The sequence below is a fragment of the Miniopterus schreibersii genome, assembly GCF_964146895.1.
Source record: "Miniopterus schreibersii genome assembly, chromosome: 6".
NCBI lineage: Eukaryota > Metazoa > Chordata > Mammalia > Chiroptera > Miniopteridae > Miniopterus > Miniopterus schreibersii.
The window spans coordinates 9,686,138-9,712,412 of NC_138107.1; the positions used below are offsets into that span (position 1 = coordinate 9,686,138).

The 26,275-nt window shown below is 40.6% G+C and overlaps 1 protein-coding gene across 4 annotated transcripts in view; it reads right to left on the reverse strand.

The window, feature by feature from the left end:
* BTBD9 (BTB domain containing 9) overlaps window positions 1-26,275 on the reverse strand; it is a 406,451-nt gene that overhangs the window by 67,590 nt on the left and 312,586 nt on the right. For all 4 annotated transcript variants that reach the window (XM_081139671.1, XM_081139672.1, XM_081139673.1 and 1 more), the window contains exon 9: window positions 5,074-5,181. In XM_081139671.1, coding sequence (XP_080995797.1) covers window positions 5,074-5,181 — 108 coding nt within the window. The remainder of the gene's footprint in view (window positions 1-5,073; window positions 5,182-26,275) is intronic.

Here is a 26,275-nt window from a genome sequence, read left to right on the forward strand (position 1 = left end):
TAGGCCTAGGAAACAGTCTGTTCAAATATTAAACAATGACCAAGCAGAAACTTCTGAAACAGAAAGAAAAAAAAAGGCAACTAGGAACTCCAGAAAAACAAAGAGCTGGCTAATATGAAGCTATTTATTTATTATTTGTGGAATAATTCTGAGCACTTGTAAGAAAATCAAATCTACTTGATCTGAAAACAGTACAATTCTTCCAAGGCAGGTACAAGTTTAGTGACAGAGTATTTCCCTCACTACAGATCTGTAGTGAGCAATGTTTACAAGGTCATAATCTTACATTAAGTTCTTAGTGATTTTTCCCTTTCAGGATTAATTCATAGTTAATACATGTAAAAATTCACTGTAAGTTTCAGAACAGAAAGTGTCATAAATCTTTAAAATGTCAATGTGGTGGGACAGGGAGAGGTAGAGAGAAATGAAGGAATGGTAATTTATTTATTAACATAGTAGAGAGTCGAGAAATACTGTCCACAACTGATGGATCAAAAACCAGAGATTTAAGTATATTGTTTAATTTTAAAAGGTAAGTAATAGCAAAAGTAAAAAAAAAAAAATTAACAAAAACAAGGAGTGGTTAAATAAGCTAAATTCCTCATTTTTATAGCAAGGCATTAGTAAGCTGATGAGTTAAAAGACAGAAATAAAATATTATTTACAGCTGAAAAGTTACAAAAACAAAACAAAACAAAAAATAGTCAAAAGTAGTTACTCTGAGGAATGGAACAGAAGATAGGAAAGTAAAATTTTACTTTTCACTTATATTTTTGTATTGTGTAAATTAATTTTTCCTGTGCATATTTTACATTGATAATAAAAGGACTGGTATCTGTATCTTACTGTATTGACATAGATTTAGGGTTCAACATTTTAGAGGACAGTAGAGAGAAGAAATCAAAAATTGGAAAATGAAGTTTTTTGAAATAAGGCTAAAGCGTACAGGATTAGGTTATGTAAAAAAAAGAGGGAGTAAAAAGTAATTTTATAAAATCAGCCAATACATTTGAGACAACAAAGATAAACCTTGAGGGCATTATGCTAAGTAAAATAAGTCAGACAGAGAAAAGACAGATACTGAATGATCTCACTTATATGTGTGGAATCTAAAAAAACAAAGAAACAAAAATGAAATGAAAGAAACAGAACAGATTGGTGGTTGCCAGAGGCAGTGGGGTAGAGGGAAGGGAAAATGGGGGAAGGTGCTGAAAAGGTACAAACTTCCAGTTATAAGAGAAGTAAGTTCTGGGGGTGTAATGAATAGCATGATGACTACAGTTAACAATAAGGAATAGTATTTGAAAATGCTAAGAGAGTAGATCTTTGAAGTTCTTACCACAAGAAAATAACTAGCTATTTAGGTTATAGATATGTTAACTAAACTAATTGTGGTAATCACTTTATAATACATGCATATATCAAATTATTGTTATACATCCTAAACATACACAAACTTGTATATTAATTATATCTCAATAAAACTGGGGGAAAACCAAAAGCACTCAATTCACAAACAGGATTGTCTATGATAGAAAATGAGCCTTTACCCTGAAAGCAAAGAACTTAAGATACCAATAAAGGAAAACACACACACACCAACCCCTAGGAGCCGAGGGACTTATAGGAGACACTGGAGAATCTCATTCTCTGGGTATTTTTCAGAGGACAGTACCCTCTGATTATTTCTTGATTGGCAGAATGCTATTAAGAAGCAGGGCTGTGATCTTTAAAGATCCTACAGAACTTCATTTATAACACGACTCACATTCGTTATTTCAATAAAAAGCAGGCTACAATTCTTGAAGCTAATAGAGTCCTCTTTGTGGACTGCTCTGGAGTATACTAGTTAAAAAGGAAAGGCTTTCTTCTTTTATCATCTGCTTATATTCTATTATATTTAAAACCTAGCACAAAAATGGAAGACATGGTAGATTGTGGTTATACCTATAACATAAAAACACAACCTTTGGTTCGAATGATTCCTAGAGGGTTAACAGGCACTTGCCTTCTTGCTACTACCCTTGTTCTTCTAATATATTACTTATTTAGTGATGTGTAAAACACTTACTGCTGTAGCACCTAAGTGCTAACATACAAAGTTAAAAACATATAAATTATTTAAATCCACCAACTAATGGAAATAAAAAATAAAAAAGAGGAAAAAAGGATGTTGATAACTTAATGCAAACTGCTGGGAATGGGTCTAAGGAGTGAATGGATTTTTGAATCAAGAGCAGTTAGAGAGCCAATTCTTGTAGAAAACCAACACTGTATAACACCATCAACAGGGGGACATAAAAGAAACAGGTGAGGAATCCAACTTGTAACACATAAAATGACAGAAGAGATGGGTGATGGCAACCAGTGAGATGTGTCAAAGATGACAAGTTTTGGGGAAGCAGAGGGTCTGGCCTGTGAGCTGGACACCCAATAAGCAATGACTCTAGAAAGACAAATGGGCAGCAGTTTGTGGGCCTTGAAGGCCTCCCCTCTTGTATAAAAAGGGCTCTGGGAGCTTGGAAACGAGTTGCCCACTCCATTTATCAGTTTTCATCATCTCTCTTGGGTTAGCCCTCTCTACTAATCTAGGAGGTGAGGCAGCAGAGTAGAAAGAGCCTTTCATTTTCTCCTTATAAAATGAGGACAATATCCCACAAGGTGCTTTGTATTCAGGATAAAATGAGATAAAACATGCAAGTACTGGAATACTAGTTATGAAATTATTGTTAGTTTTCTTATGCTATGGCAGAGATAGCTTCAAGATTTGTGCTCCCCTGAGAAGTTACTACCCAGCCAGGAAGTGACCATATTTCCCAGCCCTACTAGCGTGACTGTGGGCAACTGACTAGTTCTCTCTGGGGCAATGCAAGTGGATGTTCACTATGCCCAGGCCCAGGCTGTTCAGAACCTTCTCTCTGTTCTTTCCCCATCTTCCAGCTAGATGCAGGTGATGCTGATGAGGCCCTAGGTGATGACAGAACCACAAGAAGGAAGATACCTGGGTTCCTCCATCACCTGTGGAAAAGAGCGACTTAAGAACCAGGAACACCCACATCGACTGTTACATGACTGAGAAATAAACTATTGTGTTAAGCCACTGAAATGTTGAAGCCACTATCTGTTACAGTAGCAACAGTTACCCTAACCAATATATACATGCTATATGGTAATACTATAATAATGGTGAGGGTGCCAGACACTGCATCAATTAACCATCATTAATGCTATTACCAAATCTTGGCCAAATAAGTACATGAAAAGATGTTCAACATTAGTGGCCATCAAGAAAATACAAATCAAGGCCTGACTGGCGTGACTCAGTGGTTGAACACTGACCTATGAACCAGGAGGTCAAGGTTGGATTTCCAGTCAGGGCACATGCCTAGGCTGTGGGCTCGATCCCCAGTAGGGGGCGTGCGGGAGGCAGCCAATCAATGACTCTCTCTCATTATTGATGTTTCTATCCCTCTCTCCCTCTCTCTAAAATCAATAAAAATATATTTTTTTTAAAAAAAAAGAAAAGAAAATACAAGTCAAAACCATACTGAGATGCCACTTTACTCCCACTAGGATGGCTATGAACAAAAAGATAGACAATAACAAATACTGACAAGAATGTGGAGAAATTGGAAATCTCATACATTGCTGGTGGGAATGCAAAATGGTGCAGCTGCTGTGGAAAAGTTTGGCAGTTCCTCAAAAACTTAAACACAATTACCATATAACCCAGCAATTCTCCAGTTCTAGGTATATACCCAAGAGAACTGAAAACATGTTCACACAAAAACTTGTACCGGAATGTTCAAAGCAGCACTATATATAATAGCCTAAAAGCAAAACGCGCAAAAGAATTCAAAAGTTCATCACATGATGAATGGGTAAACAAAATGTGAGATATATATATATATAAATATATATCTCCCCGTATAATGAAATGTTATTCAGCCATTAAAAGGAAAGAAGTACTGACACATGCTATAACATGAATGAACCTTGTAAACATTATACTAAGTGAAAGAAGCTGGGGAAAAAGATCACTTACTATATGATTCCATTTATATGAACTATCCAGAATATGCAAATCCGCAGAAACAGAAAGTAGATGATTGGGTGCTGGGGCTCAGGGGGCTGGAGGGAAACGGGGAGCTGCTAATGGGTAGGTTTCTTTTGGAGGTGATGAAAATGATCTAGAACATTAGATAGTAGTGATGGTTGCATGGTAAATATACTAAAAACCACTGAATTGTATGATTTAAAAGGGTGAATTTTTACAGTATGTGAATCATTATCTCCATTTTAAAAAAATCTCAGCTATTTGCTTTATCTTGCTTCTCAGAAAATCTGGCTCTACACAGAAAAGTACTGAGCTCGTTTTAGGTAATGACTGGGAAAGGGTATGAGGGAACCTTCTAGATGCTCATTTTGATCCGAGCAGTAGATACATGGGTATATACACATGTACATGTTCACTCCAGGCACAAGTCTAGGCTGGTCAGAACTAGCAGAGTCTTTCCTCTTGGCTTCCCCCACTGCAGGTAAGCTCAAACAGCCCCCAAGCCCTATGCATCAAATGTCCCTATTTGCCTGCAAAGAACCTAAGGTACAAACTTTCCTTAGTTTGGGTAACAGTGTAGCTAACACAGAGATGGAATAAATATTTAAAGCTAACCCTGAGAATGGTGTGAGGGTGGGCAACAGGACAGAGTCCCAGAATAACTACTGAGGTGTGTATTGCATCAGCAAAATTCTCTAGGGGTAGTGTGGGATGTGGAGGGAAGACCCAAGACAGAATTGCATATGGAAAATATCTTTTTCCCCCCTGCTTAGGTACATGCCATTTTCAAAAATCAAGTTCAAATCACAAAATAAGGAGAGTTTGTTTGGTCATATAAAGTAAATTCTCATCTAAGTATTTAATATTCAAAACTGAAGTAAAGGATCATGAGGCTGTTTTCAAGTTCCAAATAAGATATAATCTGGTGATTCTGTGAATCTTCATTGGAACCTTCTGAATTTATTGGAAAGACTGTATTTAAATTTGGAACAAATTCCTCAAAGGATGTCACTTACTTGCAGGAGACTTTAGTTCTGTCGGCCACCATGGTCCACTGTTGCTGGTTGGTGGAAACCTCAATGTAGTAGCTGTAGCTCCGATCGTCACAGTCCCAAAGTAATAACCTGAACAAAGGAAAACAAGGATGCTGTGAAATGTCCTACCTGGCTGTTTCTTTGGGCTGCAGGCCTGAGGGAATCCATGTCTACTCTCCCTCCCAGCTGCCTCCTCTGCCCCACTACACTTCCAGGACTGGGAAAAGAGTGAATCCCCAACAAAAGTTTGCTAAGAGAAGGTGGAGTGAATCTTCAGCAAGAAGTTGTCTCTTTAGGACTTCATTTCACAAGTCACTGAATCCCAGGCAGCCTCTGTCCCCAAGTGGCAGAACTTCTCTGACTGGTTTACCAGGGAGATGTCACCAAGCCCTCCTCCCAGACTGTTACAACTCCCACCTCCAGTTGGCTGCACTGACTAAAGGTAACCTCCTGAGACCACTGTTGGTGGGGAATCTGTGCTTTCCAATTAATTGGGAATGTCCTGATGACCTTAATGATCACATTTTAGGTTCCTTCTCATTATTACCAAACTTATTCTTTGCATACCTTTGGTAAGAATGTCTGATTTGGAAACACAGGCAAACATATATTCATTAGTAAAACTTTGGTATTATTTAGAAATTGATTACTTGGTCCTGTTCTTCTAACCCCCTTTTTTTTTTTTCCCAGATAAGAGCCTAAGCTATATGATTCCATTTACATAAAGCTCAAAAGAGACCAAATTTATATATGGTGACAGGAATGAGAATAGTGAATACCAATGAGGGTGGCAATGACTGAGAAAGAGTATAAGGGAAACTTCTAGGATGCTGAAAATGTGCTAATTTTGATCTGAGTGGTAGTTAGATTCACTGAGCTACACATAAAAGATCTGTACACTATATGTGTGTTACTCCTCTATCTAAAAAATAGAATAAAAAAGAACCTAAGTATTGTAGTATGAGACCAGACTACAGTCCTGCAGTCTGTTTGACAGGGCCAGAGTGGAGAAAGATTGCTGCTTTCTGTTATCTCAGCCTCATTACTCCTTCCCACACAAGACCTCTTAGTGTTTTACAGCTGGTCACACACATTGCCTTCCTCCACCAACTGGAAAGATAGAGTGAGCTCCCTGAAGGCAGGACCTATGTCTTATAGGTCTTCTTTCCTGCCTTCCTGCCTTCCTGTCTTTCTTCCTCCCTCCCACTCTCCTTCCCTCCCTCCCTCCTTTCCTTCCTTCCTTTTTTTTTTTTAAATTTTATTTTCCTTCCTATTTTTTATTGATTTTATTGGGGTGACATTGGCTAATAAAATTATGTAGGTTTCAGGTGTACAATTCTATAATATGTCATCTGTATATTGTATTATGCCTTCACCGCCCAAAGTCAAGTATCCTTCCATCACCATTTATCCCCACTTTACCCTCTCCTACCTGCCCCCAGATCACCTTTCCCTCTGGTAATCACCATACAGTTGCCCTAGTGTGTGAGGTTGTGTGTTTTTTTAATCACTTCACCTTTTCACTCAGCCCCCAACACCCCTCCCCTCTGACAGCTGTCAGCATGTTCTCTATCTATGCACCTGTCTCTACTTTGTTTGCTAGTTTATTTTGTTTATTAGATTCCACATATCAGTGAAACCATATGGTACTTGTCTTTCTCTGACTGGCTTATTTCAATTAGCATAATACCCTCCAGGACCATTTATGCTGTCACAAAAGGTAAGATTTCCTTCTTTGTTACTGAGTAGTATTCTATTGTGTAAATGAACCACTGCTTTTTTATCCACTCATCTACTTATGGGCACTTGGGCTGCTTCCAAATCTTGGCTATTGTAAACATCGCTGCAATGAACATAGGGGTGTATATATTCTTTCAAATTAGTGTTTCTAGTTTCTTCAGATACATTCCCAGAAGTGGAACTGCTAGGTCATAAGGCAGTTCCATTTTTAATTTTTGGAGGAACTCCATACAGTTTTCCACAGTAGCTGGACCAATCTGCATTCCCACCAATAGTGCATGAGGGTTCCCTTTCCTCCACATCCTCACCAACACTTGTTGTTTGTAGATTTATTGATTGCAGCCATTATGACAGGTGTGAAGTGATAGCTAATTGTGGTTTTAATTTGCATCTCTCTGATGATTAGTGATGTTGAGCATCTTTTCATAAGTCTATTGACCATCTGTATATCCTCTATGGAGAAGTATCTATTCAGGCCCTTTGCCTATCTTTTAATTGGATTGTTTGTTTTTTGGTGTTGAATTTTATAAGTTCTTTATAAATTTTGGATATTAATGCGTTATCAGATGTACCATTGGTGAATATGTTCTCTCATTCAATTTTCATTTTGTAGATGGTTTCCTTTGCTGTGCAAAACCTTTTTAGTTTGATGTAGTCCCCTTTGTTTATTTTTTCTTTGTTTCCTTTGCCCGAGGAGATGTATCAGAAAAAATATTGCTATGAGAAATGTCCAAGATTTTATTGCCTATGTTTCTTCTAGTATTTTTATGGTTTTAAGCCTAACATTTAAGTCTTTAATCCATTTTGAGTTTATTCTTGTGTATGGTATAAGAAGGTGGTCTAGTTTCTTTCTTTCTTTTGCATATATCTGTCCAGTTTTCCCAACACCATTTATTGAAAAGGGTATCTTTACCTCATTGCATGTCCTTGCCCCTTTCATCAAATATTAGTTGACCATAAAAGTATGTTTATTTCTGGGCTCTCTATTCTGTTCCACTGATCCATGTCTGTTTCTATGCCAGGATCATGCTGTTTTGATTATGAGGGCCTTGTAGTATAGTTTGTTATCAGTTAGCATGATTCCTCCAACTTTGTTCTTCTTTCTTAAGATCACTGTGGATATTCGAGGTCTTTAGCAGTTCCATACAAATTTTTGGACTATTTCAAATTCTGTGAAAGATGCCATTAGTATCTTGAATAGGGACTGCATTGAATCTACAGAGAGTGCTTTGGGTAGTATGGACATTTAATGATGTTAATTCTTCCTATCCATGAACATGGTATACATTTCCACTTATTTGTATCTTCCTTATTTTCTTTCTTCAGTGTCTTACAATTTTCCAAGTACAGGTCTTCTATCCTTGGTTAATTTTGTTCCTAGGTATTTTTTTTTATGCAATGGGATTGTCTTCTTAGTTTCGCCTTCTGCTAGTTCAATACTGGTGTACAAAAATGCAACTGATTTCTGTATATGTACTGTGTATCCTGCTACTTTACTGAATTCATTTATCAATTCTAGTACTTTTTTTGGTGGGATTTTTAGGGTTCTCTATATACAGTTTGATGTCATTTGCAAATAATGACAGTTTTACTTCCTTTCCAATTTGAATGCCTTTTATTTCTTCTTTTCTGATTGCTGTGGCTTGGACTTCCAGTAGTATGTTGAATAAGAGTGGTGAAAGTGGACATCCCTGTCTTGCCCCAATCTTAAGAAAAAAACTTTTAGTTTTTGCTCATTGAGTATGATGTTGGCTGTGGGTTTGTCATACATAGATTGCCTTTATTATGTTGAAGTATGTTCCCTCTATTCCCACTTTGCTGAGAGTTTTTATCATAAATAGGTGCTAGACTTTATCGAATGTTTTGTCTGCATCTATTAATATGATCATATGATTTTTATCTTTTATTTTATGTGGTGTATCATGTTTTCTGATTTGCAGTTTTTGTACCAACCTTGCATCCTCAGAATAAATCCCACTTGATCATGGTGTATGACCTTTTTGTTGGATCCAGTTTGCTAATATTTTGTTGGGTATTTTAGCATCTATGCTCATCAAGGGTATTGGCCTATAATTTTATGTCTTTGTAGTGTCTGTATTTGGTTTCAGAATTAGGATAATGCTGGCTTTGTAAAATGAGCTTAGGAGTCTTCCCTCCTCTTGAATTTTATAGAATAGTTTGACAAGGATAGGTGTTAGTTCTTTGAATGTTTGGTAAAATCCATCCAGTTCAGGACTTTTGTTTGTTGGGACTTTTTTTTTAAATTACTGCTTCAATTTCACTAGTTATAATCTGTCTATTCAGATTTTCTGATTCTTCTTGATTCAGTTTTGGAAGATTGTATGTTTCTAGGAAATTGTCCAGTTCATCCATGTCCAATTTGTTGGCATATAGTTATTCATAATGTTTTCTTACAATTCTTTGTATTTCTGTGGTGCCAGTTGTTACTTTTCCTCTTTCTGGTTTTATTTATTTGGATCCTCTTTCTTTTTTTCTTGATGAGTCTGGTTAAAGGTTTGTCAGTTTTGTTTATCTTTTCAAAGAACCAGCTCTTGGTATCATTAATCCTTTGTACAGTTTTTTTGGGTTCTATTTTATTTCTGTTCTGACCTTTATTATTTGCTTTTTTCTAGTCACTTTGGGCTTTGCTTGTTATTCTTTATCTAGTTCCTTTAAGTGAAAAGTTAGATTATTTGAGATTTTTCTTTCTTTCTTAAGGTAGGCCTGTAATGCTACGAATTTCCCTATTAGGACTGCTTTTGCTATGGCCCATAGGTCTAGGGTTGTTTTGCTTCCATTTGCATTTGTTTCAAGGTATCTTTTGATTTCTTCCTTTATCTCACTGTTACCCATTCATTATTTAGTGACATGTTATTTAGCTTCCATGTCTTTGTGTGATTTTGATGTTTTTTTCCTTGTGATTGATTTCTAATTTCATACCATTATGGTCAGAAATGCTGCTGGATATGATTTCAATCTTCTTAAATTTATTGAGACTTGTTTTGTGTCCTATGTGTGGTCAATCCTAGAAAATGTTCCAGTGCATTTGAAAACAATGTTCATTCTGCTGCTTTGTGGTGTGATGCTCTGAAGATACCAATTAAATCTATCTGATCTAGTGTGTCATTTAAGGGTGCTGCTTCCTTGTTGATTTTCTGTCTGGAAGACCTATCAGTTGATGTTAATGGTGTGTTAAATTCTTCTACTATGTATTACTGTCAGTCTCTCCCCTTATGTCCATTAACATTTACTTTGCCTGGCCGGGCGTGGCTCAGCTGTTGAGCATTGACCAAGGATCCAGGAGATCAAGGTTCAATTCCCAGTCAGGGCACATGCCGGGGTTGAGGGCTCAATCCCCAATGATTCTCATCATTGGTGTTTCTATCTCTCTCTCCCTCTCCTTTCCTCTCTCTGAAATCAATAAAGATATATTTAAAAAAAAAAAAGATTTACTTTATAAATTTAGGTGCTCCTATGGTGAGTGCATAAATGTTTACAAGGGTTATAGCCTCTTGTTGGTTTGATCCCTTTAACATTATATAGTGTCCTTTGTCTCATATTATGTTTTAAATTCAATTTTGTCTGATATAAGTATTGCTACCCTAGCTTTTTTTTCATTTCCACTTGCATGAAATATCTTTTTCCATTCCTTTACTTTTAGTCTGTTTTTATCTTTTGTTCTTAGGTAGATCTCTTATAGACAGCATATGTATGGGTCTGGTTTTCTTATCCATTCAGTTACCCTATGTCTTTTTAAAATTATTTATCTTTATTGTTGAAAGTATTACAAATGCCCCTTTCCCCCCACTGATCCCCTCTACCCTGCACCCCCCTCCAGGCCTTCACCACACTATTATCTGTGTCCATGGGTGCATATAAGTTCTCAGGTTAATCTCTCCCCACTCATCCACCCCTGCCTTCCCTCTGAGGTTCCTCAGTGTGTTCCATGCTTCTATGTCTCTGGATCTATTTTGTTCATGGATTTATTTTGTTCATTAGATTCCATGTATCAGTAAGATCATGTGATAATTGTCTTTCTCTGACTGGCTTATTTCATTTAGCGTAATTTTCTTCAGGTCCCACCATGCTGTCTCAAAGAGTAAGGAATCTTTCCTTTTTATAGCTGCATAGTATTCCATGGTGTAAATGTCAAGGAAGATGCTTGAAATTATTTCAATCTTCTTGAACTTGTGGAGACTTGTTTTGTGTCCTAACATGTGGTATATCATTGATAATGTCCCATGTGCACTTGAGGACAATGCCTAATCTGCAGCTTTGAAGTGAAATGTTCTGTAAATGTCAATTAAATCCATCTGATCTAGTGTGTCATTTAGAGTAACTGTTTCCTTGTTGATTTTTTGCCTGGAAGACCTATCCAGTGAAGTCAGTGGGGTGTTAAAGTTCCCTACTATGACTGTATTGCTGTTGATCTCTCCCTTAAAGTCCTCCAGAAGCTGTTTTTCAGCCTTTGTATATCTTTTGTTCTGAGGTGGGTCTCTTTAGACAGCACATATTTGGACCAAGTTTTCTAATCCATTTAGCTACCCCATGTCTTTTGATTGGAACATTTAATCCATTTATATTTAAGGCTATTATTGATAGGTACTCATCTATTGCCATTTTATGTCTTTATGCCTATATTTCTCATTCTCTCCGTTTCTACTTATTACAGCCATCCTTTTAACATTTCCTGCAATGCTGGCATGGTGGTGATAAACTCCTTTATCCTTTTTTTTTTTGTCTGGGAAGCTCTTTATTTCACCATCTATTTTGAATGATAGCCTTGCTGGATTGAGTAGTCTTGGTTTCAGATCCTTGCTTCTCATTACCTTGAATACTTCATGCCATTCCCTTCTGGCCTGTAGAGTTTCTGATGAGAAGTCATCTGACAGCCCTATGGGAGCTCCTTTATAGGTAACAGATTATTTTTCTCTTGCTCCCTTTAAGACTCTGTCTTTGTCTTGACTTTTGGCATTTTAATTATAATGTGTCCGGATGTGGGCCTCTTTGGGTTCTTCTTGCTTGGGACTCTGTGTCTCATGAATGCGTGTGACTTTTCACTTCACCAGGTTAGGGATGTTTTCTGCCATTATTTCTTCAAACAGGTTCTCTGACCCTTGCTTATTTTCTACATCTTCTGGCACTCCTATGATGTGAATATTGTTATGTTTCATGTTGTTCCACAGATCCCTAAACTGTCATCCTGTTTTTTAATTGTCTTTTCTTTTTGGATCTCTGATTGATTTTTTTCTAGCCTGTCTTCTAATTCACTAATCTGATCCTCAGCCCCCATTATCTGCTGTTTATTCTTCCAATGTACTTTTTATTTCTACTGTGTCATTCTTCATTTCCTTCATAGTTTCCATCCATATCTTTTCTCATGCTGTTGAGCATCCTTATGATCAGTATTCTGAACTCTATATCTGATAGATTGCTTATCTCCATTTCTTTTAGTTCTTCTAGAGAATTCTCTTGTTATTTCATTTGGGGCTTTTTTTGTCTCCCCATTTTGGCTGCCTGTTTGGATTTGTTTCTATGTATTAGGTAGATCTGCTAGGACTCCCAGTCTTTTGGATGGTCTCTGGTGCAGGCCAAGGTCAGATGCTGCTTGTGACTGGCCTTGAGTACCGTTTGGAGCTATCAACAACCCACAGCTTGTGGTTCCCTCTGGTGGGGCTGGGTGTGTTTAAAAAGAATGAAGATGCACACCAACGTCTGCTTTTCCTAGCCCTGGGTCCAGAAGCAAATCAGGCAAAGACTCAAAGTACCCCGATGTTGATAGTTATTCAGTCTTTTAATGAGCCTCAGGCTCTGGAAACTCCACAGGGTGGGGTGAAAGGTTTTCCAACAGGGTGGGGCAATTGCTTCCCCCTCCCCCCCCAGGCAAAAGCTGCTTGGATGGTAAATGTCTGCCTGAGAAAGATGTCTTCTGCTGTATGGGGGAATGACTTGGCCCAGGAATCCAGATGGCTGTCCTCTGAGCTCTATCTCCTGTGCCAGCACCCCTGGATTCTCCTCACACAGCTCTAGTACACTCTGCCCTCCCTCTGCTGGAGCCCACAGTGAGTGGTTGCGTGCGAAATTTTTTGAGTTGGCCCTTTAAGAGGGTACCTGCTTTTCTAGCCATCTCTCCCTGGCAGACAGAACACCCTGATGCTTTTCACAGCTAGGTGTTATGTGGGCACCTTTCTCAGTTCTGGTGCTCTGGGCTGGGGAGCCCAGCTGGGGTTTAGGCCCCAGAGTTCTCAGTGGGAACCCCCTACAGCTGAGATATACCTCCAGAACTTCAGCAGCTGCCTATGGGTCCCAGGCCAGCTCCCTCGGGCCTCCATACTTCCTTCAAGTCTCTATGTAGTCTCTGCTTTATGTCCTTGGTTATGAGCATACTCTCCAGTTAGTCTTCAGTTGATTATTCAAAATGGTTTTTCTGTATTTTAGTTGTAATTCCAGTTTGTTCCTGGGTGAGTGGCAGTGTAGCTTCCACTCAATCTGCTGCCCTCTTGGAATGCCTACCCTGTGTCTTCTGATTGGATCACTTAAGCAATTTACATTTAAAGGGATTACTGATAGCTACTTTTTGCCATATTATTGTATATAATTATGTTCCTCTGTTTTCTTCTTCTTAAAGAAGACCCTTTAACATGTCTTGTAATACTGGTTTGGTGGTAATGAACTCCTTTAGCTTTTTCTTATCTGGGGAGTTCTTTATTCCTCCTTCCATTTTAAATGATAGCCTTGCTATGTATTGTAGTCTTGATTTTAGTTCTTTGTTTTTCATCACTTTGAATGTTTCATGCCAGTCCCTTCCGGCCTGAAATGTTTCTGTTGAGAAACCAACTGACAGTCTTATGGGAGCTCCCTTGTAGGTAACTATTTTTCTCTTGCTGCTTTTAAGATTGCTTCTTTGTCTTTAACCTTTACCATTTTATTATGACATGTTTGGTGTGGGCCTCTTTGGACTCAACTTGTTTGAGACTCACCTTGCTTCGTGAACTTGTGTGTCTTTTTCTTTCACTAGGTTATGGAAGTCTCTCGTTATTATTTCTTCAAATTCGTTCTTGATCCCTTGCTTTCTCTCTTCTTCTGGTACCCTTATGATGCAGCTGTTATTACGCTTCATGTTGTCACAAAAGTCCCTTAAACTATCCTCATTTTTAAAAATTCTTTTTCTTTTTGCAGCTCTGATTGGGTGTTTTCTGCTACCTTGCCTTCCAAATTGCTGATTTGATCCTCTGCTCCATCCAACCAACTGTTTATTCCTCCTAGTGTATTCTTTATTTTAGATATTGTATTCTCCATTTCTGACTGGTCTTTTTATGGTTTCTACGTCCTTTTTCATGTGGTTGAAGTTCTCACTATGTTCCTTGAGCATCCATGTAACTATTTTTTTAAACTCTGTATCTGGGAGATTGTTTGCCTCCATTTCATTTAGCTCTTTTTTTGAGATTTCTCCTGTTCTTTTTTCATTCAGGGCATGTTTCTTTGTCTCCCCCATTTTGGCTGCCTCTTTGTGTTTGTTTCTATGTATTAGGTAGATCTGCTATGACTCTGTCTTTGTAGAGTGGCCTTATGTAGTACGTGTCCTGTTGGAACAGGGGCAGTCTCTTTGATCACCTAAGCTGGGTGTTCCCGGAATGTCCCTCATATGGGTTATGTGAACTCTCCTGTTGTGAATGAGTCTTGATTGCTATTGGTCCATTTGTATGTGGGGTCTACCTTCAGCTGGCTGAACTGTGAGGATCGATCCCAACCACAGGTGCAGGTCAGTGTCAGAAACTGCCTGTGATTGGCCCTGGGCAATCTGTTTGGAACTACAAAGTGATCCACAGTTTTTGGCTGCCTCTGAGGGCCTGGTTGTGCACTGGAAGAGCTAAGCTGCACACGAAGGCTGGCTTCCACCAGCATCAAGCCCAGGGGCAGGTCAGCAAAAGGCCCAAGGTACCCTGAGATGCGCCTCTGCCTGCTGACTGCCTGTTAGGTTCAGTCACTGAAGGAGCCTCTGGCAGTACTTGAGTTGCATGAGGTAGGTTCTCAGTGAGTTGCAGGTAATGGCAAGTGGTGTTCATCAGACTGATAAAGATTCAAACTCAGTGCCAGTACTGGCAAACATCCCAGGGTATACCAAGTTTAGCTGCCCCTCAACGGGTATCCACAGGCTTTTGTGGTAGAGCAAGGTCTCAGGGAGTCATCAGGGTGAGGCCAGCAGATTTTATCAGGCCCAAAAAGACCAAAATTTGGCGGTGTGAAGGGAGGGCTCTGCACTGGTCCAGCATGCAAGGGAAAAATGGCCCCCATCCTAGAGCCACACAACTCAGTCTATCCCAGATGCTGTCAGGACCTTCAGGAGAGGCCAAGCTCACCAGGGTAGGGCCACAGAGAGTTGGGAGGGTGAGGCTAGTGATATTCTGTGAGGGGAGGTGCCTGTCAGGCTCCCAGAAAGATAGGGAGTATCGTTCCTGCCCCAGAGCCACACAACTCAGTCTGTCCTGGATTCTGCCCAGACCACCTAGGAAGCCCGAACTTGGCAGGGTGGGGCTATCAGGAGTTGGAAGGGTGGGGCCACTGGGAGCCCAGAGGCTGGGACTAGTGGATCTCCCATTTGGGGGCAGCACTGGTCAGGCTCCTGGGAAGTGGGAGGAATGGCCCCTGCTTCAGAACCACACAACTCAGTCACTGATACGGCCTGAGTCAGCCTGGACCTCTACACCCTGGCTCAGGCAGCAGGCTCCCTCGCAGGGCGTGAGCTCCACAGCATAGGGCAACAGGGAGTCTGGAGGGTGGTGCTATTGCATTCCCCCAGGCTTATGCCTTATGGAGGAGAGTGCTCTACCCAAGAAAGATGGTGTCTGCTGTGTGGGAGAGGTACTCAGCACAGGGACCCTGGCAGTTGTCCCTTCAGCTCTCTTTCAGGAGCCACAACCCCAGTCTCTCCACATGACTCTTGTCTGCTCTGCCCTCCCTCCGCTGGAGCCCAGGGTGAGTGGCTCTGAACCAGGTTTTGTGTGCTGGCCTTTTAAGAGCAGATTCCTGTCTTTCCCTGGCTCTGGTGCTCTGGGCTGAGGAGCCCAGGATGAGGTTGAGATCTCATGTTCCTCAGAGGGAACCTTTGCAGCTGAGATATCCCTCTGGATTCTCAGCTGCCACCCACAGGAGTGGGGCGAGCCCTTTCTGTATCTCCGCCCTTCCTACCAGTTTCAATGCAGCTTCTGTAAATCCCTGGTTATAAGACTTCTGTTCAGCTAGTTTTCAGTTGGTTATTCAGGTTATTGTTCTATAATTTAGTTGTAATTCCAGTTTGGTCCTCGCAGGAGGTGAGTGTAACTTCCACCTACTCTGCCGCCATCTTAGATCCCCCCTTCTGGGTTTTTCTATGCCCAGTATCTGGCATAGTGTCTCATACAGAGCCTACTCTCAACGAATGTGTGCTGAGTCAATGTATTATTTGTAACAACAGAAATAAGTATGGTTATTATTATCATAACAGCCAAAAATTCATTAATGCTTATTGTGGCCCTGTTCCCATGTTAAGTGCTCTATATAATGCATCTTATTAAATCCTTCAAAAAGTCCTCTTAGTAAGCATTACTAGTCTCATCAAATTACAGATGTTGAAAGAGAGGCTTAAAGCTGTTAAGTAACTTGTCTAAACTCAAATAATTAATGATGGTGAATATCAGGTTCCAACCTGGTGCCCTGACGAAAGCCTGTTTCTGTAATCCCTCTGCCAAATGTTTTCTTTACCCCCAGTGTACATATTGGATCATAGTTTACAACTGATAACCTATCACTCTACAAAAATAGTTCATATTATTTCCCCTTAATCTTGAAATGAAAATCCTTTCTATAAGGTTCTGTTTAGTGTCACCTATAAAGCTATTATTGAGGATTAGAAATGCCACTGTGTTTCCCTTTCCCTTTCCCCTCTATGTGTGTGTGTGTGTGTGTATATACACACATAGTGTCTCATACAGAGCCTACTCTCAACGAATATATACACACATACACACACACACACACACACACACACACACACACACACACACACACACACATATTGCTCTCAGTGACTAAAGCCACAATACCTAATATTTTGGAATCCATCTTTTTTAAAAAATAGGTTTTTACTGATTTTTAGAAACAGAGGAAGAGACAGGTAGTGCGAGAGAGAAACATCAATCAGTTGCCTTCCATATGCACCCCAACTGGGGATTGATCCAGCAACCTGGGCATGTGTCTTGACTGGAATTGAACCAGAGACCCTTCGGTGCATAGGATGACGCTCAACCAACTGAGCCATACCAGCCATGGCAGAATTCATCTTTTAAGTAGAGAAAACTATTAAAAGGTTTTGGAAAGCATAAATAGATTACACCTACTGATTCCCTTTAATTTATCTGAGTATTTAATCTCTCAGAGTACTCTGAATGAATGAGACAGGATTCCACCCTACTGTTTTTAAAAAAAAGTGTTCAACAGTTCTTCTCTTAGGTTATACCAGCTTGCCTGACAAGAAAGGGAGTAATTTCCCTCATTAGACATTTCCTCAAGTATTATTCCAGTCTCTCAGCACTTTTATGCAGTTAGCCTACATTATATTTATGTTGAGTAACTTTTAAAAGTATAATTTTTGCTTCTGTGTTTGTATGGCTCTCAAGATGACTATAAGTCTTTTAGAAAGATTGTTGATCTTTTTCTTTTTTTAAAAAAAATTCTACTCCAGTCATGTGCTCTGCTTATAATGTATGTTTCATACATGTTCTGGGGTGAAATCATTCATAACTCTGCTAGAATAGATTAAAACCAGCAACAAAAATCAAATTAATTAAAGACTCTCTTCACTTAATAGCTCCTGTAGCAGGCTTTTTTGGGAAACAATGTTGAGGCTATTTCTCCAAAGGATTATTTGGATTATTCATGGAGAGTTGGGTTTATCATAATCTCTTTCCTTCTGGATTATAATGAGATAATAATAATTTGATGGTTTCTAGGCTCTTCTAGTTCCTACCAGTGTATCCAAATGAAAATAATGTCCCTTTTGGAATAGAATCTAGCCAGATCTCGAAATACCTCATGTGGGAAAAGACTATCTCGAGGATATGGGCTATGGAGAAGATAAAAAGGACAACCAATTATGAGCATCATAAATGCTTTAGTACGGGTTCTTGGAGTGACAGCACAGTAAAAGAATTTTTAAAGTTGTGCATATTGTGTCCTACAGTAACTTATTCTATAAAGCCCTGCAATTTGTTTCAAAGTAAATTGTTATGTTAAAATGAGGATCTCTTATAATTCCAGTAATTTTCTAAACATATACACAGTTCAAATTATTTGTTTTTTTTGTGGGTTTTTTTTTTTATATATATCTTTATTGATTTCAGAGAGAGAAAAGGAGAGGGAGAGAGAGATAGAAACATCAATGATGAGAGTCATTGATCAGCTGCAGCCCGCAACCCGGGCATGTGCCCTGACCGGGAATCGAACCCCGATCGCCTGGATCATAGGTCGACGCTCAACAGCTGAGCCACGCCCGGCCGGGCTCAAATTATTTGTAACTTGGTGTTTTGCTTTATGATCTATTATAAATACCTTTTTTTCTGTCATCAAGTATTCCTCCTCATATGTACTGGCTTCATAGAATTTCACTGTATGGATGTCCCATAATTTATTTAATCAGTCTCTTATTATTGAGAACTTGGGCAGTTGGTAATATTGCACTGTTATGAAAGCTCTGTGATTACCATTCTTACAAGGTAAATCTATGATTATTGCCTTTGAAAGTTTTTGTAAGTGCAACTCCTGGAGCAGGGCATGTGAGGCCTTGATATGCATTGGAAAATAGCTGCACACCTCTCCCTTTCCCCCAACCAAAAGTCTGCACCAGTTCCTACTCACACCACCCGCAGTGTATCACAATCCTATTTCTGTGCATCTCCACCAGTATTGTGCATTATCTTTAAAAATACTGCCACTTTTATAGAAAAATATATCTCATTACGTACTTTAATTTGCAGCTTTTTACTTATCACTGAACCTGAACATTTTACCCATTTTCTCCTTTTATTTATTCTTTTGTTAATGACTTACAAGATGCCCTCTATATTTTAAGGATATTAATCCACTGCCTATCATAGTCTGCATGCTGAAGATATTAATTTTTATTAGCCTAGTCTATCGATCTTTACCTCAGTAATTTCTCCTGGCCTAAAGTCTTTTTTTTGAACAGCAGCCAAATGCACATACTAGTTGAGACATCTCCTCTCTATTCCTCTATTAAGAGCCCCCCTGGGGGCTGGAAATGTGGGGTCATGGTGACTCCTGAGTGGAAAAGAGACACTGATGGATCTGAGATAGTGAACCCTAGGGCTCAGATTCACCTACACTTTGGAGTTTTTAAGAGAGATTCTAATACATGGGCCAGGATATGTATTTACCTGGAATTTAGGCTTAGCCAAGAATGAAAATCCCTTTGTTGATTCAACTGGAAAAAAGCAAGCACAGCTTAAGGAGAGTAAAGGGAAAACGGGCTCAATTTATGTTTTTCATGCAGAGGAATTTTGTTCTAATAAGGCACAACAGCAAAGCCCACCAACTCCCTTCACTTCTTTCCTGGCCAGCAAAGCTGGCCTGATGTCTTTCTACCTGCAACACACAGCTACTAATATGCTGAGAATGTTTGCCCAGCGAGCTCCTCTGGGACAGACACACTCCCTCTGACTTTAACTGAGAGCAGCTCCTTAAGCATATGCCCCACATCTCTTCTCTCCACCGTACATCAGAAGCCCTTTTCAAACAGGACTGAATAAAGGGAGCTGCTGGCCAAGATCTATCAGTGCAGATTGGATCTGTGTTAGCTGTTGCCACAAACCCTCTGCCTAATGAGCACTGCATGAAATGCCCGGTGATGTGAAACGTCTCCTCCATCTTCTCTATTCTCATTGTGGAGTTTCCTTTAAAAACAGTAAAATGCTGGGCTTTTTAATATTGATTAACAGATGTGATTTTGCCTACATCTTCCATAAATGCTCTGGCTGGCTGCATACCACTCATTGATTACTGGGGTTCAGTTTACAGCAGCTAATTGCTCTCCTCGCTGGTGTTTTGATACAAAATTCAATAGTGAATATGTTTTCAAAACTTGTCTTTGCGGCTTGAGTCAGAAGTGACTTGAGGCAAACCCAGTGGACTGAGTTTTCCCTTCTTTAAAATAATTGCTCTCTCATCAGTCTGTGAAGAAAGTTTCCAAATTGTAGCATTCTAATTGGAAGTCTGCATTATGCATGCGATGACAAACTATGTTGTGCTGAATGGCGTTTTTGGTTTTTTTTCATCCCTTTCTTAAGGGATTAATTCTGTGCCAGACTGTGAACAATGGCTGAGGCTTAACAGTTGAGATCCACAGCTTCTCCACAGAATGGTGTTTATTTAGAATAGGAGCAAGTGTCTGTTTTTCTGTTTCTAACTGTCCACTGCTTGGGGGAGACTCCACCGGAAGGCCTGGGACCCCCGGCTACTGCTGCTGCAGAGTTTTCTCATTTGGGTGAAAACACACAACAAAGGGAAGATCAACTGCGAGGATATTAGTAATATGAGAATAATTTATCATCAAGCCCATTTCTAATCTCTCCATCAAAATCAAATCTGACCTCAAAAATTTGTGCAAGCTATTCTTTGTTAAAGATCTTCAGAAATTAAGTTCTTTAGAAATACCTATCTTCATTCAGTAATTCAACAAATACTTACTGAGTATTGATTAAGTGATATTAGGCAAGTCACTTAACTTCAGTATTATCCCTTGTGAAACGAAAGGGCTAGATTTGATGGTTTCTAAGGCTCTTTCATTTCTAGCATTTTAGAATTCTCTGCAGCATATGCAGCAGAGGATGTTTTTGGTTTTTTGGCATATCTGTCCATTACATAGTAACTCCTTTCTTTGAGACTGTTTATAAGGTTGGTGTGTAGACCTGACTGCTTTCTAGAAAGAAATATGACTCATGCTGGGCCAATCAGATTTCCTCTAAAAAATTTAGAATTATGTGAGATTCTAGCTTAATTGGCCCTGTTCACTTAAAATGATATGACAAAAATGCAGGCATTCTGGGGTAATCCTCTTTCATCAGAGGTACAAAATAAAGCAAAGAAAGTCATCTGCAGTGAGAAGCAAAGAAAGATAATATCGCCAAGGGAGGGCTGTCTGGGCTCCTGGCAGGATTCCAACATCTGATTTTAGTCCCTATGAGGATTACCAGAGTTTCTGCCTTAGTGTCCCAAGAGAAATCTCCCAATCATCATAATAAAGTCATCATTATGGTTTAGGCCATGTTTACCTGGTTTCTGCAGCTTGGAGCCAAAAGAGCCTAAGATAAGCTCCTAGCAGAGTGCATGAGACAGAAAAGGTACCCAACAAAGACTAAATGCTCAGATGATGAGGACGATGAGGATGGCTACAGGACCAGAGAGGCAGCGAGGGGGAGGACGGGATGGCGGGGAAGCGCATTCTGGATGGCCATCTTTTGATTCAAGTATGAAAGGAGGTTTGCTGTAGAACTGAGAGTGGGAGGACTGCAGTGTGGCGTCTGAAGGCAAAACGGGCTTTGGAACAGGCTCTGTGGGGGCAGCTGAGCTGCAGCGGGGTCCTTGTAGATGGAACAATCAGCATAGTTTTGAACTCCTTTAAACAGTGGCCCCGAGGGAGCAGGAGAGAAGAGACAGGGTCAGCAGTGACAAGGAGGATGCAGTGCAGGGTCGGGTGAATGAGGGGCCAGTGAGAGTATTTACCAGCCTAGGCTGCTGAGGAGTTAAATGGAGTCAGAGGGAGCTCACTGACTTTCAGAAAAGAGGGGGGCTGGAGGTCATGAGGCGAAAGAACAGATGCAATGGACATGAAGGTGAGGGAGAAAGGCAAGAACTTGTGGCCACATAGGGAAATGTCAGTGTTTCACCTCATTCAGAAGAGTGAGAACTGGACTCTTCTGAGTGAGGAACAGAAAGACAATCATGTTTGGGGCTCTATCCTAATCTCTGCTCTTCAGAGGCAGGAGGGAGCCTGGAACAGCTGCTAGAAGAAACTGACACAGGTTCAGAGGAACAGCTTTACTGGTGAGAAACTGGGATTTACCCAAAGATGAGTGGGCTCTTCACCGCTGGCTGGCAGGGTGGGATCATGCAGCTTCTTCTCCAGTAGTGAACAAGGCCAAGTGGAGACTGGCTGCTGGAGGCCTACAAGTCTAAACGAGATCCTCAGCAGGAGGCTAGGATCAAGTAACAGCGCATTATCAAGTGTGCGAAGCGGACCAGGTGGCTGCCGTGCAGATTCCAGACAGGAGACCTCCCGAGAAGCTGCCACCAAGAGGCCCTGCCTCTAAGTGGGCCACCACCTTTCAGGGCAAAGGGGAAACAACAGCCTCCTTCCAAGAGCAGGAGGAGAGAAATATAGGCTGCTTGCCAGATGGAATGGGATCTTGGGAAACATGTTAGTCCGAGGACATCACAGAGTGTATGTCCTGTCTGATATTGTTTACTCTCTTGTGTCTTGGACAGAGAGGGTGATTGCTCTAAGAGAGGAAAAAATAATGGCACTGGCGAACAAGAGTCTTTTCCAACTGGTGAGGGAAAAGACAAGTGTAAGCTCTGGGTTGTCTGGCATAGTTTCTGTGTGTAGTCAGTGAAGCTCCAGGTGACAGAAAGTGAGGAGATGGCAAAGTACACACTTGGGCTCCACTGTGTAGGCTGGCTCATGACAAAGCGACAAAGGGGGAACGAAAGGCAGGGTTTTCACTCCACCAAATCTTACATTCAATACAGTATAATCCAGGTAAATTATATGAAGATAGAGAAATGTTGATAGAGAATATGCCTGCAGGATAGGCTATATGGCTGGCCACATAGGACAGAACTTTCCAAAAGTTTGGAATATAAAACTACCAATTTGTAACAGCTGAGACCAATCATTTCATGCCTTGGAGGGATTAAGGCTTTAATGTCAAGTTTTAGGTGATAACATAAAAGGTAACACCATACTACCAGGCAGCATGGCTGCCTGCAACACTGAATAAACACTGCATGTGGACTAAATCGTGAAAAACTAATCATAATCCCACCTCACATTCACACACACCTCACTAGTCTCAAAATGTTTCGCATACATTATCACACTTGGGAAAAAATACCACAATTTATAATCAGCACATTTCCTGCTTTCAATGCAAATCTATTTTCTAAGTTGCTTTGCTAATTTTCTAACAGGGACTAAGCACTACCCAAGCAATCTTTCACAGATTATTCAATCACGTGGCAAACCCTTTGTTAATAAATAGGGTTAGGCCTAGGCTTATGATCTAGATTTCATACTACATAGTCCAATTTGATGAAAATTCTTTCATTTTATGCTTTCACTGTGGATATATGAGGAAATTTTGTCTAGGCCAAACAGCCCTTGAGAAGAAAAGTCATTTTCTTCTATTTTTCAAGGTGACTCTTTCCAATGCAGCCCCTTTCTTAAGCAAGATGTTGGCATAAAAAATATTGGGAACCATTTCAAATGGTCCTGTTATATTTTAAAAGGTGAAGTCTCATTATGTTGCAGACCTTTCCGGCAGTGACACACTAAGCAGGTGTGCAGCTGTTACAGATCTTTCCCTGTGTTTAAATTTGGCATCGTCAATTTCCCTCTCTGCAGCAAGGCCATCTTCCTTGATCTCAGCAGCTTCCTCATCATGACGCGATACACAATCAGTGAGATTGGCCCAATTTGGCTCACCAGCAGGATTTGAAAAGGACGTGCAAGAGGTAGAAATGCAGAGGGCCTGCCCAGACCACAGGGCTTAGCTCCCTAGGCATCAAGTCCAGCTCACTTTCAGCTTCATTTGCTGGTCAGGCTATTAGAGGCTGTTGTAATTTTAAAAGGCCAGAATCAGTTTCTTCTGTTAAGAGCTGTAGGCAATATGCATTTGTGTTTTTCTGTTCCCTGTCCCCACATCTATGAAATTATTAGGCTGGTGAGAAGGGACAAGCATGTTAAAGAGCTCAGAGCTCACTAATCTACCAGCTGAGTGTTAGGGATTTTACTCCTTGGATCTTTACTTACATTTATGACTCCTATGGAATAAAATGGCCTCCGCTGTGAGCCTTCATGCAACAGGTAGGGGAGTAGAGTCTCACCTGGCTCCAGGTTCCCTGAATAATGCCATTCTATGTCCTTCCCTTCAGCTTTCAGGACCAAGTCCCCACAGGTGCAAGGACCATGCATGCCTATGGTCCTGGAATTCTTCATGGTCCCCAGCACCTCACAAGCCCCACTGAGATGAACTGAAGGAGACACGGGGAGCAGGACAAAACCCAGGCAGCGCATCCTGTACAGCATCTTTTAACACTCTCTAGACTGAATTATGTTTCAATCCAACCCCCCCCAGCCAGTCCTTTACCTCCACACCACTTTGGAGAGTCTCACTTAGAGATAATTTATGTGCTACATCAACTCTGACTGCTATTTTATCTCTTAAGCTTATTCTTGCACCCCTCCTCTGAACACACGCTAATATGTGCCCACATGCACAGAGCCTACAAAGCGTCAGGAAGCAGAGCCAAAGAGAAATTTAATAAGCTCCACAGCTCCTTTCTATGCCCTTGGTTCAAGTCTTCACCGGAATACGTGTCTGTGGGAGAAGTCATGATTTAGCTACAGGCAGATCTTTGTACTCTCTCAAGCTAGTGATAAAGGGAGAGAATGGAAGGGCAGAACAAGGTGGGAAGGCTCAATTCTGAATACTGCAGGTGAGGGAATATTCCAGCAGGGATGCACCACAAGGCAAAACTCTTTCTATTGAGTCACGTCATCTCTATTTTTGTTCTCACCAAATCTCTCTCTGGTCTCTCTTAATACAGCCAGTACTGTTTCCTACCTCTCTCTGTCTTGTCAGTCTGACCTTTGCACCCATATCAGATCTGGGTTTCAACCTTTGCTCCAGCTTTAAATCACATTCTTTTCTCCATAGGACACAATCTACAAAGTCCTGAGCTCTTGTAGAAAATGATTTTAAAACACTTGCCCATCCAATTCAGGCCCTCACCCTCCTTCCACTGCACCTCCTGGGCTTGCCACTGCGCATTCTCCTCTACCGCTCTCTCCGCGAAGTTACTGCCTGACTCCTGTCACATTCCCAAGTCTCGCACTGACTCTCAGGTCCTGCGTAATGACATGCTTGCCTGCGCATGCTCCCCTCATACTTTCCTCATCTAAATTCCTCCCTGCACGTCTCTTCTCTCATGAACTTCCTTCACAGAATTCTCCTGTGAAGGCCTTCACATAAAAACAACTACCCTCTAAAACAGAAAAATAAATCTATAAATAATTGCAAGTGCTACAAAATTTAAACACAAAGTAGATTATTCTATTTGAAGTCGGAGGTGTCTGACAAATCATAATCCTCCATGTGATACATAATTTACTATTAAAATAAAGACAAGATTACTCAGAATAATAATGGTAAGATCTTCTTATTAATATATGAAAGTGAGAATCCTAACTATGACAAGTACTTATAAACAAAAGATAATTAATCAATTTAATATGTAACTGTGTGATACATCTTTTGGAGAATGGTAAGAAGCAAGCAAGAAAGCACAATTTTATGTAATTTTTGGTAACAGCTAGAGGGAAAAATGGCTAATTATGTTTTTCAATGGAATTCTTTTGATCACTGGCCACTCAGTACAGTTTTCTTGATCCAGGTCTTCAAAGCTGGGATCCTAAGTTTTAATTCAAACGTTTTCAGCTGAACATTAATAACTCTAACTTTTCTAACTGCTAAACAGTTGTAATTAAATAAAACTGGTGTGGGTTACAGGACCAAAGGCTAAATGGGAGCTGTCATTTTTTTTCTGGAACTGCCGGTACTGTTCCCCAGAGTGGGAGGCCCAGGCCCAGGCTCCAAGCGCGGGGGGGGGGGGGGGGGGCGGCTGTGGCCCTCTGGCCACTGCAGGAGATGAAGGATGTAGCTCTGTCTCCCCTACACGCACCAGAATGGCAGAGAGCCTTCCCTCCCTCCCGCATCTGTTTGGCTGAGGGTGGGTAGGCAAGAGAAAAACACTCTCTTTAGAATGCATCTGTGCGAGCTGCCTTTTTAGAAATAACCCTCCCAGGTGCCTGCATGAATATTCACCAGAGTGTACCGGGAGCAAGGGCCAGTCTATGCCATGTACACTAATCCTTCAGAATGTATTCCAGGCAAGCCTCCAGGATAAACTGCTGTGCAGAACCCGGGCTCTCTGGCCATGGCTACTGGGTGGCTGAGAACATGGAGTGGAGGAGGCAGAGATGAATGAACCACTCCCATCTGTCTCAGGCTCTGCTGCAGCTGGCCCTGGCCACTTTGACTCAAGCACAGCATGAGGCTTTATTAGAATATTGCGCTCTGTGCATTAAATTGTTTCTTGTGTTCATCTGGCT